This window comes from Lissotriton vulgaris, chromosome 4_1 (assembly GCF_964263255.1).
Source record: "Lissotriton vulgaris chromosome 4_1, aLisVul1.2, whole genome shotgun sequence".
Lineage (NCBI taxonomy): Eukaryota > Metazoa > Chordata > Amphibia > Caudata > Salamandridae > Lissotriton > Lissotriton vulgaris.
Genome location: NC_141691.1, coordinates 2,404,670 through 2,418,449, shown reverse-complemented (window position 1 = coordinate 2,418,449; position 13,780 = coordinate 2,404,670). Strand labels below are relative to the sequence as shown.

The window sequence follows — 13,780 nt, the reverse complement described above, 5'->3', positions numbered from 1 at the left end:
GGTTTGTAAGCTCGTCTGTTGTCTGGACGTCTGCCGGGTGGGGATGGAGTGAAGTCATCAGCCGTTGTCTTGTGTTTCTTCCTTGGTGGGTTCAGATATGGAGAACGAGTCCCGGGTGCACCTTTGTGTTTTGTCAGTCCTTGTGCTAGGGGGGGGGGGGCTGTTAACAGAGCCTGGGGCAGGTGCTTCTCTGTCTTTATCCTGCAGGCGGTGGGGGAGAGTGGGTGGGGCGTTTCAGAGGTATTGGTAGGGCGGAAAGTCATCAGCCTATACAAAATGGTAGTTTAATTTATGCATTTCGGGAGTTTAAACTATGTCCTTGGATCTGGATGAAATATAACTAAACCATGCAGACTCTTGTTAGAAAAGGAAGGTTTGGTATTCTAGCTTACATGGAGCTGGAAGATTCGCCCCGACCATGAGACTAATCGCTGTAATGTCTCCCCAAACACATGGAGCATGTTTGATTTTTCGTCCGAAGCAAGGATGCTTTGGACTTGTCCTTTATGTCTGCTCCTGGGCTTTAGGACTTACCTGCCCGCATTGAGAGTCACGAACCGGCCACAAGGGCTCCCATAGTGTTTGCATAAGGACATTTCAGTGTTATGTTTGACTTCAAAGGAAGAGACTGAAGATCGCTTTTAATGCTGTTAAAATGATGAATGTTTTATTTTATTTATGAATGGTTTGCTAAATAATTTGACAACTATTTTAAAGGTTTGATTGTAATTTATGGTGAAAGGCTTTGTACGGTTCCCTTATTGTATTTATATTGTAATTTCTTGTCATGTGTTGTATGAGGCTAAGCCCCGAAATAAGCATATGGACTCGCTATTGAAGATTTCAAGCTAAAGCAGAACAGCATGGGCTTTACTTACTCAAACTGGCAAAACCTCGGAGCTTCCAAATCCAGGCAGCCAGAGCACCTCAGCCGCATGAACGTCTTCCAGTCCACGTGGAACTTCACTAGCTCCTGGTGGTGCACCGGAAGCAACGGTCAAACCTTGTGAGGGTCGGGCACCCACATATTTAAAGGTTCGTATCCTGCTGTAGACAAACATCTGCAGGCCTCATTTAGGAAAAGAATTCCATCACTGCGTAAAAACATCGATGCAACACTTTTCATGGCGGCCTCCTTGCGACACCATGGAACGCAGTACTTACTGCACTGTGCTCCATTTCACAAGGATTTACAGACATGTCAATATTCCCGACATATCTGTTGGCGCACTAATGACGCATTCCTGGAACGTGTCGCAAAAGTGATGCTACTTCAGCAATTGGAGTTGGCAGGGTATGCTCAGACGTGAGTCCCTTGCTCACTTGGCCACTGGATTCAAGATAGCCTGGCTGAAGAGGGTTATGAACCCGAAACCGGTCCAGGCTGCTTGGTCTCGGTCCAGGGAAGACATGGCTTGTCAAAGAGTAGCTTTTCAATCCACGCAGGTAACCTTGTACAGTGATGTTCGCAGTTTGAGAGGAAATCTGTTCCAGGACTTGGCAGAAGGCAGGATAAGAAACATAATACGTGCTCAAAAATGTGCCTGGTGTCAGCGCAGAGACCCTTGCACCATGTCGCAATGGTGCCTGCGCTGCAGGGGCGATTGTGTATGTGCACTAAGGGACCGCTTCCTGCACATAAACAATCTTTAAAGACCAATTTGCTGTTTCTATCTGTGTTACAGAACGCAGCACGAATGGAAAGAGCAAAATACGATGAGAAATGAAGAATTTCTCCTCGTACTGCGATCCTAAGACCAGGTTTTTCCTGGCCTTAGTTTTTGGCGCTGCCGCATCCTTGTGATTATGGGGCAGGGTCAAAAAGCAATGACTGTTGCGGCCGAACAACCACTGCAACATCCATTGCACGCCCCTTTCACGCTAAGCATGGCGTGAAAGGGGCCTTATTTGCAAGGCAGCGTTAAGCCACATTAAGTGGCTTAACACTGCATTGTTAGTAAGGAGACGGGGTTATCAGCACCAGAACATCACTAAATGTATAGTTCTGGTGGTGATATCCCCTTGTAGATACGCCCCTGAGTGAGGAGGCCAGATCTTCCTTAGGTGGGGAGCATGTTCCTTTGCCTTTGTGACAGACTACCATCTTTGCCAAAGTGCAAATCAAGCCCTATAGTCTTACCTTGTACATTATATTTGTTCATATTTTTGCCATGACATTCAATAAGCACAATCATTTTGAAACATTATTTCTGTCGTTTATCCTCTAGTCATTAGGACTGGATGAAACTTCAATTAAACCGGTGTAACTTGTGAAATCCCCTATTTCGTGAAACACGACGCACATGAAATTTCCTGATTTTACACTTTACGCAAGTATGCATAATCTTTTATGTAAGTCTACATTTTGCATTAATAAGTCCCAGGAGTTACCAGTGGCAGACGCTTTCGGACAGAAACTGTCTCCCCTTTGCTATCTCGTCAGACCCCTGCAGAGATCTCAGTCAGCTTCTTTATACAGGGTGGCCTTTCAGTCAACGTGAGGTGAGATCCCAGCACATCACATTTCACTATAAAGCTGGATTTTGCAACATTTCCATTCGATTTCACAAGAATCAGCTAGAAAAAAATGCATGTTGATTCCGTCATAAGTTTGAGGGGCATATTACCAACAAGTAGCAATATTTATCGCTAAGTAGGGTTAACGACAATTTTTTTATCGCTGAGCATCGCCGGAATTTATCGCTGAGATAACGTGCTATTAACAACGTTTATCTCCAAAGCGATAAATTTCACGGCGATAGCAGCGAAATGCGTGAATATTGCTGAGAATACAGCGATATTCACGCATAAGCGACAAAATGCTCTTAGCCATGTTATCCACCTCCCATTGGATAACATAACTAAGAACTTGTCTGGGCAGGTGTTAGTATTTGGAGATATTCGCGCTTAGCGTGAATATTTCCATCGCTACGCCTGCCTTGCTAATTGGCGTTAGCGATGTAAGCGACTGTTTTCAGCCGCTCACAGTTTGGGTACGCCCACTTTGCATGTCATTAGCAATAAATATCGCTAACATGCAAAGCGGGCCCCAAACCGCTCGCTATCACCTAAAAGCTCTCGCTAACTGCTTTCAGCGATAACTTGCTAATAGGGCGATAGAATTATCACAGCTTAGTGGCCAAAAACGGCAGCTGAAGCGGTGAAAATTCCCTATCGCCACCCTTGATAATATGCCCCTGGGTTTTTTCAGGGCCATCACAGCCTTTTGCTCTGCAGAGGGTAAACACAGTACAATAACATAGCTGAGGTTGCTGCATTGCCTGTTTTTATTTCACTCCCAAAAGGCAAAAGAAGCATTAGGAGGCATGACAGAACAAAACAAAGGAATTCAAAGAAAGTAAAAGCACGTCACACAAACATATCTCACCTTGAATTCCGAGAGGCTCTGCTTCTCAAGGGCTTCCAGTCTAGATAGCTCTGCCAGTTCTGTTTTCAGGACATCCAGGGTCTTATATATCTTTAGCTGAAAGAGTGGTAATGACATATGTATTATAAGTAGCATGCATGCTCTTATATTTTACACTTTTCTTCAGATCATCAGAAAGAAGTGTTTGGTGCTCTTCTTCTCCAGGGCAGAAGCAGGGGACACCCCCTATTACAAACCTGTCACAGGAGCACCTGCTTACATCTGGACTTGAGGTTTGAGGCTGCAGATGCTTGCATGGTACCTTCTCTAGTGCCCATGGCACAGGCAGAATACTGCATGGGCAGTGCCCCCCCAGGTGTGTGTCCCCTGTAAATGAAGGAATGTCTTTGTCCTTGGACCTGTGCTGTGCTGCTGGGGCACACAGACTCTAACTGTGCCACCTATGGAGTGGTGCACGGTTAGTGCACCTTTTGAGGGGTGGGTGAAGCGAGAGTGGTCCTTCAGAATGCCCAGGTACCAATCACAGAGGAGCCTGGAACCAGCCATGCCGAGACGCCGAAACTGACGACTGTCATTACAGCACTGTACCCACCTAGAACAAACACAACCAGGGACGGGTAGTTATTTAGAGTACCAGAACTACTTTTTCGGACAAGACCTACAAAGTCCACGATAACGTGAAAAGATAAGGGAAGAGAAGTACTACTAAAGATTTTTAAGAACCAGTTTGGAATAAAGAAACGACTGAAAAATACCAGTGTGATTACAGAGGGATCTTACAAAAAACAACATACCGAAAATATCTGCAGCGCCCTGAAGAAACTCCTTGGTAGGGAGTGAAACGCGTTGGCTGATCTCGCTACATATTTTATTGACGTGCTTTTTTTTGCTGAACAAAGATAAATAAAGAACATTTTTCTACTTACTCTTCTTGGACTCTCATTTTGGTGCGCCCCCATGAGTATCTAAAAACCAATCACAGAGGATACTGCATTCACCTGCCCCCATCCAAAATCATGTCAGACGTCTGCCATCATTGACAGATGGCGCGGGGTTGTGAAACCACAGCCCGTCTTTCACAGCAGCGCTCTCGCCAGCACAGGTGGGGGTCGCATTATTTGTGTAACTTAAGGCAGGGTCTCAGCCTGCACTGGGCACACCCACTGAGGATATGCCCCACCGCAGATGGAGGCCATGAATGGAATCTAATGGGATGCTAAAATAAGGTCAAGGGCCCAATCAAGCCTGGAACTGGTGAGCAGCAGAAGCAGTTGACTGGGATCTCCATCTTTCACACTAATACCCTGCGCTTGATCCTGCGTGCACCTCTTCACCGCGTGGAGGTTAGCGTTTACCCAATCTTTCGCCATTCTCGCCTGAGTATGGTCTTCAAATTCACATGGGTTTTTCTCCAAACCCAACATCAAGCAACATGATGTCTCAATTATGACCAGGTGAGATCTCACTGGAGAACCCTTTGTCACTATTGAGCTCCCTTATTTCACGGTGTCACTGACACTCATGATCCTTCATCACACAGACTGTATTTACACTATCTAGTCCTGAAGAAGACACACGTTGTTGAGAGGGTCAAAACGTCGACCATACTAATAGCTGTTCTGTACCAATATCTCACATATCTGCTGCCAAAAATGGAGAATATATGGTTGAGCATACTGAAGAGTTACAAACGCACCCCATTTAATTATTTTATGTTTTCTGTATATTGTCGACTGTTTGTTATACATTTTTATTATTTGTCATGTAAGCATGCATTCTTTTTGTATGCCGTTAATTTATGTTCTTGTTTGTGTTGCAAAACAGTCTTGTGTTTCTGATATGTAGCACTTCTGTTTCTCTATGCTATATGAATATTAATATACTGTGAAAGCTAATTTTTTTGTGTCTGTGTTGTTTATTATATTTTTTATTATAATATATGTGTCTCACCATTTATTGGTGTATCCTAGCTAATCAGGATAAGAATAACTTAGCTTGAAAAAAATTGTGGGGCATAGTATCAACAACTAGCGATATTTATCACTAAATAAGCTTAGCAACATGTTTTTCATCGCTGCGCATCAACGGATTTTATCGCAGAGATAACGTGCAATTAGCAACGTTTATCTCGAAAGCGATAAAATTCCCGGCGATAGCGGCGAGATACCCGAATATCGCTGGAAATCCAGCAATATTCAGGCATTATCGCTAATAGGGACTTAGCCTGATTATCCATCTCCCATTGGATATACAGGCTAAGAACTGGTCTGAGCAGGCGTTAGGTTTTGGAGATATTCGCTCTTAGCTTAGCTTAGAGGATTCCAAAGAATGGTAGTATTGGCTCACGGCATAGCGGTCGTTCCACGGAGCTTGCAAATGGAACATTCATTGTGGAGGAAAAAAAATATGAACAACATGCTGCAAATGAGGAATAACAGCAGCAGGACACCTCAAACTCGCTGGAGAAAAGGGAATGAACAAAACCCAGTATTACTCCAAAGATGGTCTAGTAAGAACTGACTACACAAAGTAACAGAGTCCAAGGCCATTCCATCCGGAGCCTGCCACCAGACAAGGGGGAGAGGGGGCCCGGTTCACAGAATTAACATAAGACAAAATCCTAAACTTACTACTTTTGGTATTCACAGAATGCACTTACTACTTTTGGTATTCAGAGAATGGATTTACGACTACTAACTTTACGTCTGTACTCGGGCCGGAGATTCCGGCCCGGAAGTGTAGCTTCCGGCCTGCAGGTGGAGTTTCCAGCCAAGAGGCGGAGGTTCTGGCCCGGAGGCAGAGCTTCCGGCCCAGAGGTGGGGATTCCGGCCAGTGGCGGAGATTTAGCCATCAATAAACAAAGAGTGGCCCGGTCAGGAACCTGTAAGTGTGCCGCAACTGAACTAGTGCCCCAAAACCATTAGTAGCACTAGAAGTGATAACCCGGGTCTGTTAGGAAAATTCCCATCAGCCCACCCATGTGGTGGAATGTCGTCATGTGGGAGATGTCACCAATCCAAATCTCAAGCAGTGCACCTAGTCATGGTGCAGAGATGGATTACCATGGTGTAAATACAAACCACTGGGCTTCACTGGTGATGCTAATGGGGTGCAGTGCAAAAAGAACTAAAATGAAAAACGTGAAGGTAAAATTAACTCCAAGGGCCAAAATTAACTTTAATCAGTATGGCACTTGGGTCAAGATTAAAAATATTGCCAAAATAGTTTGAAATAATAACTATATGTGGGCAAAGTGAGTGAAGGTCGACATGTTTCAGCTATACTGACAATTGGTCTAAGCTTTCTTCAGGACCATTAAGGAAACTGCGACTGCAAATCAAAGAAATTAAAGAATATAGTGATGCACGCTGATGTACATTGGATTGGTCCTACCAGTTCCTCTGAGCCCAGATGAATACTGTAGGAAGTCCAGAACTTTATGTATCTCCTGAGGAAGAGACATAAGCGTGAATCAGAAACCATATAGTGCACAACAGATTTCAGGAAGACAAGCACAAGATGCTAGGCACACAAACAGGGCGATGGAGATTATCTCTCCCCGCTAATTATACAGCTATGTTACAATCAGTGTATAAAAATCACATAAATGGGAATAGATGTAGTAACTTACCCAGCATTATGTGGGAATACGCCTCACCTCACCCGGAACCCTCTCGGGAAAAAGGGAGGCCCCGCTCTAGTTAAGGGGGGAAATGGACAGGAAAGTGCCTTTGAAAAATAGCAAAGGGACTAAAAACCATAATAGCTACCATTTCCAAAATTTAGTCTTAACAAACCTAGCTTTTAACAGAAAAAGACTCAACCTAATACAAGAAAAATGACTATGAGTCTCTGCAAAGGATTAATTCATCAAAGTTGGAGTGCAAGGCCACCCCTAGGAGGACTGTGTTTAGCGCTAAAAATTTAACAAAAATAGACACTGACGCTATCAGTCACCAAATATGGGGCAAATGGCTAAAGACTTAAGGTAGGTTGGGCCACTCCTTAGAGGCTCTCGTGCTAGTACTGGAATGACTTGCCCTCTAGGAGTGACAAATTGAAGATTTTGTACCCTACCTGTCCGTCGGTACCTCGTTGCCGGCGTCCGAGAAGGAACGGAGGTACCGACGTGCAGAGCGCATGTGTATTTATACCCTGTTTAATTGGTAACTGTCCGCAGCTGTTTCTATTTGTCAGCGCGTCAGCTTTGTTAGAGGGATGCCCGCGCTATAGAGCGCATGCGCTAGGCATCCTGTAGTGCAAGGCGTGGGTAATGTACTCAGGGCACGCATGCGCACGGCATTGCGGCCGCAACGCGCATGCGCACGCTCTGAGCCATGTGCTTGGTTTCGCGCATGCGCCTGAGTGTGCTGCGCATGCCATGACTGAAATCTCCACCTCCGGGCCGGAAGTTTCACCTCTGGGCCGGAAGCTCTGCCTCAGGGCTGGAAGCTCCGCCTCTCAGCCGTAAGCTCTGCCTCTCAGCCGGAAGCTCCGTCTCTGGGCCGGAATCTCCGGCCCGAGTGCGGATGTAAAGTTAGTAGTCATAAATCCATTCTGTAAATACCAAAAGTAGTAAGTGCATTCTGTAAATACCATAAGTAGTAAGTTTAGGATTTTGTCTCAAGTTAGTTCTGTGAATCGGGCCCAGGACCTCTATTTAGTGAGAAAGGTATGCGCTAATATGAACAGTGTACTTAATAAGGAAACAAGCCTAACGTGGCCAAACCTTATAGAGGAGCATTTCTCGGAATTGAACCAGATCACTTTTGAATAGATTAAAATGGCGCCCGCATAGAAAATGGTGCAACAAATGCTAACTTAATTAGAAACAGCATAGAAATAAACAATTTCTATTCTAACAGACCCTCCATTTAGCATGAGCTAAGAACATTTTCTTACAGCAACAAGAGAGGAAATAAAACTGCAAACAGTAACAAGAATTCTCAATAATAAACATTTATGAGTACTCCATATTGTCAACATCAGGAAGTGGAACAGTAAGCAGGGAGGAGCTCTCGAAAATCCCTTCATCGATGTGCATCAGATCCTCTATATCCTTTTGGATCATTATAGCAGCATTTGTGTCATGAATTAATATCTTCTTCCAAGGGGTCAGAATTGTGGTACAATAGGAGCAGCGAAAGGGAAGACGCTGAATAAGGGCACGGCAGAGCACTAATATCACAATCAGGTCAATAACGTTTTCAAGAATCCAGCCCCAGCTGCCAAAGAGAGACCGACTCCAGTTCCCACTTTGCATTACTCTTACATTGTCAAGGATATCTAGAATGTTGTTTGGTAATATTCTTTTCCATATTCTTTATCCCAACCACACACTGATCGCCAACTACCACGCATACACCACCACTCTTAGCTAGAATAAAATCAACTGCATATCTGGTCTATTCTGAATATATTCGCATACTCTGCAAATGAGTGATGATGTCACACAAAGCTGCTACTGTAGTATTAGATAAAATTTCCTCTCTTGAGTCTTAAAGTTAGGATTTTTCTCAGTTTAGAAGTAGTAAAGTTAGGAGTCCTAACTTTAGGACTCCTAAGCTGAGAAAAATCATAACTTTAAGACTTTCGGTATTCACAGAAGGCATTTAGTAGTCCTAAAGTTAGGACTCCTTCTGTGAATACCAAAATGAGTAAGTGCCTTCTGTGAATCTCAAAATGGTAGTAAGTTTAGCATTTTGTCTTACATTAGTTCTGTGAATCGGCCCTGTAAAAATTGTGTGGTGCACAGAAAAAATTCTACTAATAGATGGGTAGCATTAGCCCTCTGGACGATCAGTGGGGGCCATAAACTAAGATTCCTTAAGTAAAGACTGCAACTCAATAGTCGATTTCACTCCTGACCGTGACCTAGAAGGAGAGAGGGTAAAAACAAGACAGAGAGACATACCTCGGGTAAGTAGGTGTGGCTCACAGGTATGCCTCCATGAACGTATGTCCGGGAGACGCATCTTAAGTAAGTGAGTACAGAGAAAGAGACAGACCAGTTAGACACAATCATTTCTACTCTGGGCACCCTGCGTAATGACACAAACGGGTGCAGTAGACGGAGGGCCGAAGGCAACCTGCCCAGGGTGAGTGGTAGCCTGGGCAACTCCAGATTTAAAACAAGAGCCATGGACATACAGTTCTCCTTGAGGGTCAGATAAGGGAACATGAGTCAAGACTACCTGCCCTTACGTCTCTTCTTCTGCCCGGAAGATGCAATGAAGTTGGTCCACTGCATCGTTCTCAGAAGGGAGGGGTAGTAACATGGCTGGATTCAGAGTGGCACATCTTTTGATCGTAATATGCTTAGCAAACAATGTCAATTTATAACCCGTAAGACGTGCACTGATGAGGTGCTGTGTCTTTGTCTCATTCAAAAGTGTATCCACAGCACGGGCTACCATAACTGTGAGGTCAGTATCAAGTACGAGTCCAGCCGATTGTCTGATTGAAGTGGCCACAGCCGCGACTGCTCTCAGACAGCAAGAGAGAGCTTTTGCGACAGGATCAAGCACAGCAGAAAAATAAGCACAGGGCCTTAGTTTATCCTCAATTTCTGTTTTAGGAATGAAAGCGCGCAACCAGACATTTCATGAACATAAAGCACAAACGATATGTTATAGTTCAGTGTACTAAGCACCGGAGCCAAGCAAACCGCTGTTTTTAATTGCTCAAAAGACTGCTGACATTCCAGCATCCAGGGCAAAGGCTCATGCTATCCTTTCGTAGTTAATCCAAGCAAAGGTTTGATTACTAGCGAGTAGTTTTAGGTCCACTGGGGACCGTAGGAATTAATACCTACAAAAGCGCATACATCTTTTTGAATTGTGGAATGGGCATTTTAACAAAAGTACTGATACACTAAGGGGTTAATCTCTTACCCTCATTCGATAGTAGGTACCCTAAAGAGGTGACCTCCTGTCAACAATACTGAAATTTGGAAACCTTATGTCCATGATGAGTGAAATGAAACAATGATATCACTGTACTGTCTTTACAACCTTGTTCTGTTTCTGAAGCTATTAGTAGATCATCGACATACTGCACCAATACATTACCTAAGGGAAGCGATAAGGAATCCAACTGACTTTTTAATGCTTGACTATAAATACTAGGACTCTTTGTATAGCCATGAGGAGTGTGACAGAACCTAAAGCTTCTGCCAGCCAGTGTAAACCCTGCCTACTGTCTGGATGGATATGAATACTAAAAATGCATTTTTCATATCAATGACAGAAAATAATTTACCAGTAGATGGAATGATCATTAAAAGTGTATTGATATCAGTAACCACTGGAAACTGCAGAACTACAATTTTATTAACCTTGCTCAAATCAATCACAAAACGATAAACATCGTCAGTGGTCTCAAAGGAACCAGAGGGCGTCCTCTTAAGAACCGGAAGAATAGGACTATTACAAATGTTGGCAGGCGTTTCTTCGACTACTACCTTTCATATCAAATCCTGAATATTCTGAAGGAGAGCCCGTTCTCCTGCCTGTGTTATCTTATACTGAGGAATGCAAGGTAAATGGTATTATCTTTAACTTGAATAGATACTGGTGGTGTATTCAACAAACCTACATCCGTATCACCTATGGCCACAGTGTGGGTGGTATCTCAGCAAATTCAGCTGGGAGGGGCGCATCCTGAGGCAAACATTGATTAGTACTCACATGCGGACCCATAGTAATATAAACACCTGCAGGGTAACAGTAAATAGTAGCATGCAATTTCTTCAACAAATCCAAACCCAGCAAATTCTCACCACAATTAGATTTTAACACGAACGTGGTTCCTAAAGTGAAAGGGCCAATTGTCAACGCAAGGCGTCGCAAAATGGGCCTTACAACTGGTACACCTAATGTAATGGCAGAGTTTTTGGCTCTATTTAGCAGTGATATAGATCTTAGTCTTGCTCACATCTAGGATAGGTATTCTTAGCTTGTGTTGGCCCTTTTAAGCCCTTTCTTCCAGACCTAGAAGAGGATAGCTGCTTAATATGATGATAGATCCCTTATTCTTGACTCTAACCTGTCTATTGCCTATTGGCTTTGACATACTTGACACATTGGTATGGTTTATGTAGGTATTCTGACAGAGCTAAGGGGCATTTCATCCCTTTCAGGCCTACAGGCCTAGAACTAGAGGGACTCCATCTTGATGGAGCTGAGAGGCTTTTTAGAGTAAAGGTAAAGTTTATAGTTAAGGCTGTTGTTCGCCCTAAGCGAACCGGAGAGAACCGGCCAGAGCTGAATCTAATCAGGAATTGTTCCCGAGCTCAGGTCTCTAGACGAAACAAGCAGACTGGTCACTGTGGGAGCGTCTAGCGCAAGGAGCCTGGTGCATGGGATTGGTGGGAGGAAGCTGCTGGCTGGAACTTTCCATGAGGAAACAGCATTCGATATCAGTGAAGTGCAGAGGCGGAGTCAGTCAGTCGTGTTGAGGTGGAGGAGTGGTAAGCAGTCGAGTGGAGTTGGCAGAGAGAGAGGGTTCAAGCTGGAGAGAGCTGAGTTGAATAGTGAGCTGGAACTGAAGGAAGCAGTCAGAAGCAGTTACTTATGAGGAGGAGGTGTGAATAGCTGGAGTCTGAAGTAATGCCTTTTAGAAGAGACGGAGGAGAGATCGTGGACTAACCTGTGGGAGCAGCTGGAGTTATTTGGACATTGGCGCAGAGACAGAGTGAACAAGCTAGTGGAATGAAAAGCATTAGAGCGGCAGGAACCATTAGATTGAAGCTGGAAGGTGGAGACAGTTCGTGGGGGAGAGGAGTCCAGTGCAAAGTGATCAGCGCAGAGGTGTACCCAAGAGTGCAGGAGAGAGAGAGAGTCTGAGTTGAGCCAAGGCACAGACGAGAGAGGAACCCAGATGACAGCTAGAACAAGACTTCACACTAATCAGGTGATATTGTTTTCATCACATTAGTTTACTTTACACTTGCATCTTAATCTTGTCCTTGTTCCCTAGGCTATTGTATGTCTAATCTTTTCTCTTTCAGCGGTGTGTTCTATCTATAGTCTTTGTCAGTTACAGATCTGTGTAGGTGTTTATATTGTTCTAATAAAACCCCCAGTTTGTAGCAAACTGAAATGCGCCTTGTATTCTTGTTCAATCCAGGTAAATGTATCTCCTAGGTGTTTAGTATTTACATGAATGGATGAGTAACCCCAATCAGGTAAGTGGTGATCACATACATAGGGAGCGAGTGGACCTATGATGCCAAGAATAAGAGGTACATTATATTAATTGGCTAACTCCTAATATTGTAGTAGCAGACCCTTAGTGAAGAGACTTCCCAACATATAACTGAAGGTGTTCATAGGAATGTGGTCGTCGTTGATATGCGGCGTTAGTGAGAACGTTGGGTTGGATCACCAGCGTGTATACCCACAGGATTGTGGCTTGCGTAAGTGAGAGCGTCAGGGGGGATACTGGCGTGGAGATCTGCCGGATTGTAGATCATTTGGAAAAGAGAGCATTGGGTTCTGCAGGCCCATGTGTAGACGCACCGGATTGTGTGTCATGTCTGCCCTGAGGTAGATCAGTCTGGGTCTGAGTGGCCGCGAGACTAACTGATGTATGAGTGTGGTGTAGGGTATGGATATCCTTAGTAATCAGTGAGTATTCTGATGTACATAATGGGTCTTTTAAATATTTTAAATGTAATTATTTAATCCAATTAACTTGCTGATATATGAAACTGTTTAATTCTTTTTTAACTGTAAATAATACTGTTTTTATGTACTTTGTATGATTTTATCAAATTGAATAAAGTTAATTTGACTGACTGACTGACTGAGTATTCTTAGTATCCCTATAGATTTAGTGGTGTTTCTAATAATATGAGCTTGTATATTGCGAGTTCCCCATCCTCAGGTAGGTACCCAGGTGCCTGGATAGATGGTCCTGAGGAGGGATGTGATTACGTTCTGGCTGGGTTGGAGGGGCCCCTAGGGGCTGATCCCATCTAATCAGAAAATCCAGCCATGACATCTGGCGTCACGAACTGTTTACTTATCCTGTGTGCCTGGCCATGTGCTTGGAGAGTTTCCCATGTGTTGTGGGGGAGTGCCCTGAGTGCCAGACATGACATCTGGCGTCTACGAAGTTTACGAAGCCTGTGTGCCTGGCCATGTGCTTAGAGAGTTTCCCATGTGTTGTGAAGGAGTGCCCTGAGCGCCGGTTCCATCTGGCATAATGTTGCAGTTTATATAGCCTGTGTGACCTATGGGCTTGAACAGTTGCAGCATGAGGAGATTGCATTACATCATGGCATTTGGCTTATTCAGGGTGGAAGGAATGGTTTTCATCTTGGTGTTTAAACTGTCAGGGTTGAAGGATGGCATTACATGAGGAAGCCTGTTACATCTTTGTGGTGGT

The 13,780-nt window shown here is 44.1% G+C and overlaps 1 protein-coding gene across 1 annotated transcript in view; it reads right to left on the bottom strand.

The window, feature by feature from the left end:
• Positions 1-13,780, bottom strand: part of LOC147718184 (uncharacterized) — a 213,180-nt gene that overhangs the window by 59,227 nt on the left and 140,173 nt on the right. Inside the window, exon 2 of the mRNA XM_086966638.1 lies at positions 3,389-3,484. Coding sequence (XP_086822764.1) covers positions 3,389-3,484 — 96 coding nt within the window. The remainder of the gene's footprint in view (positions 1-3,388; positions 3,485-13,780) is intronic.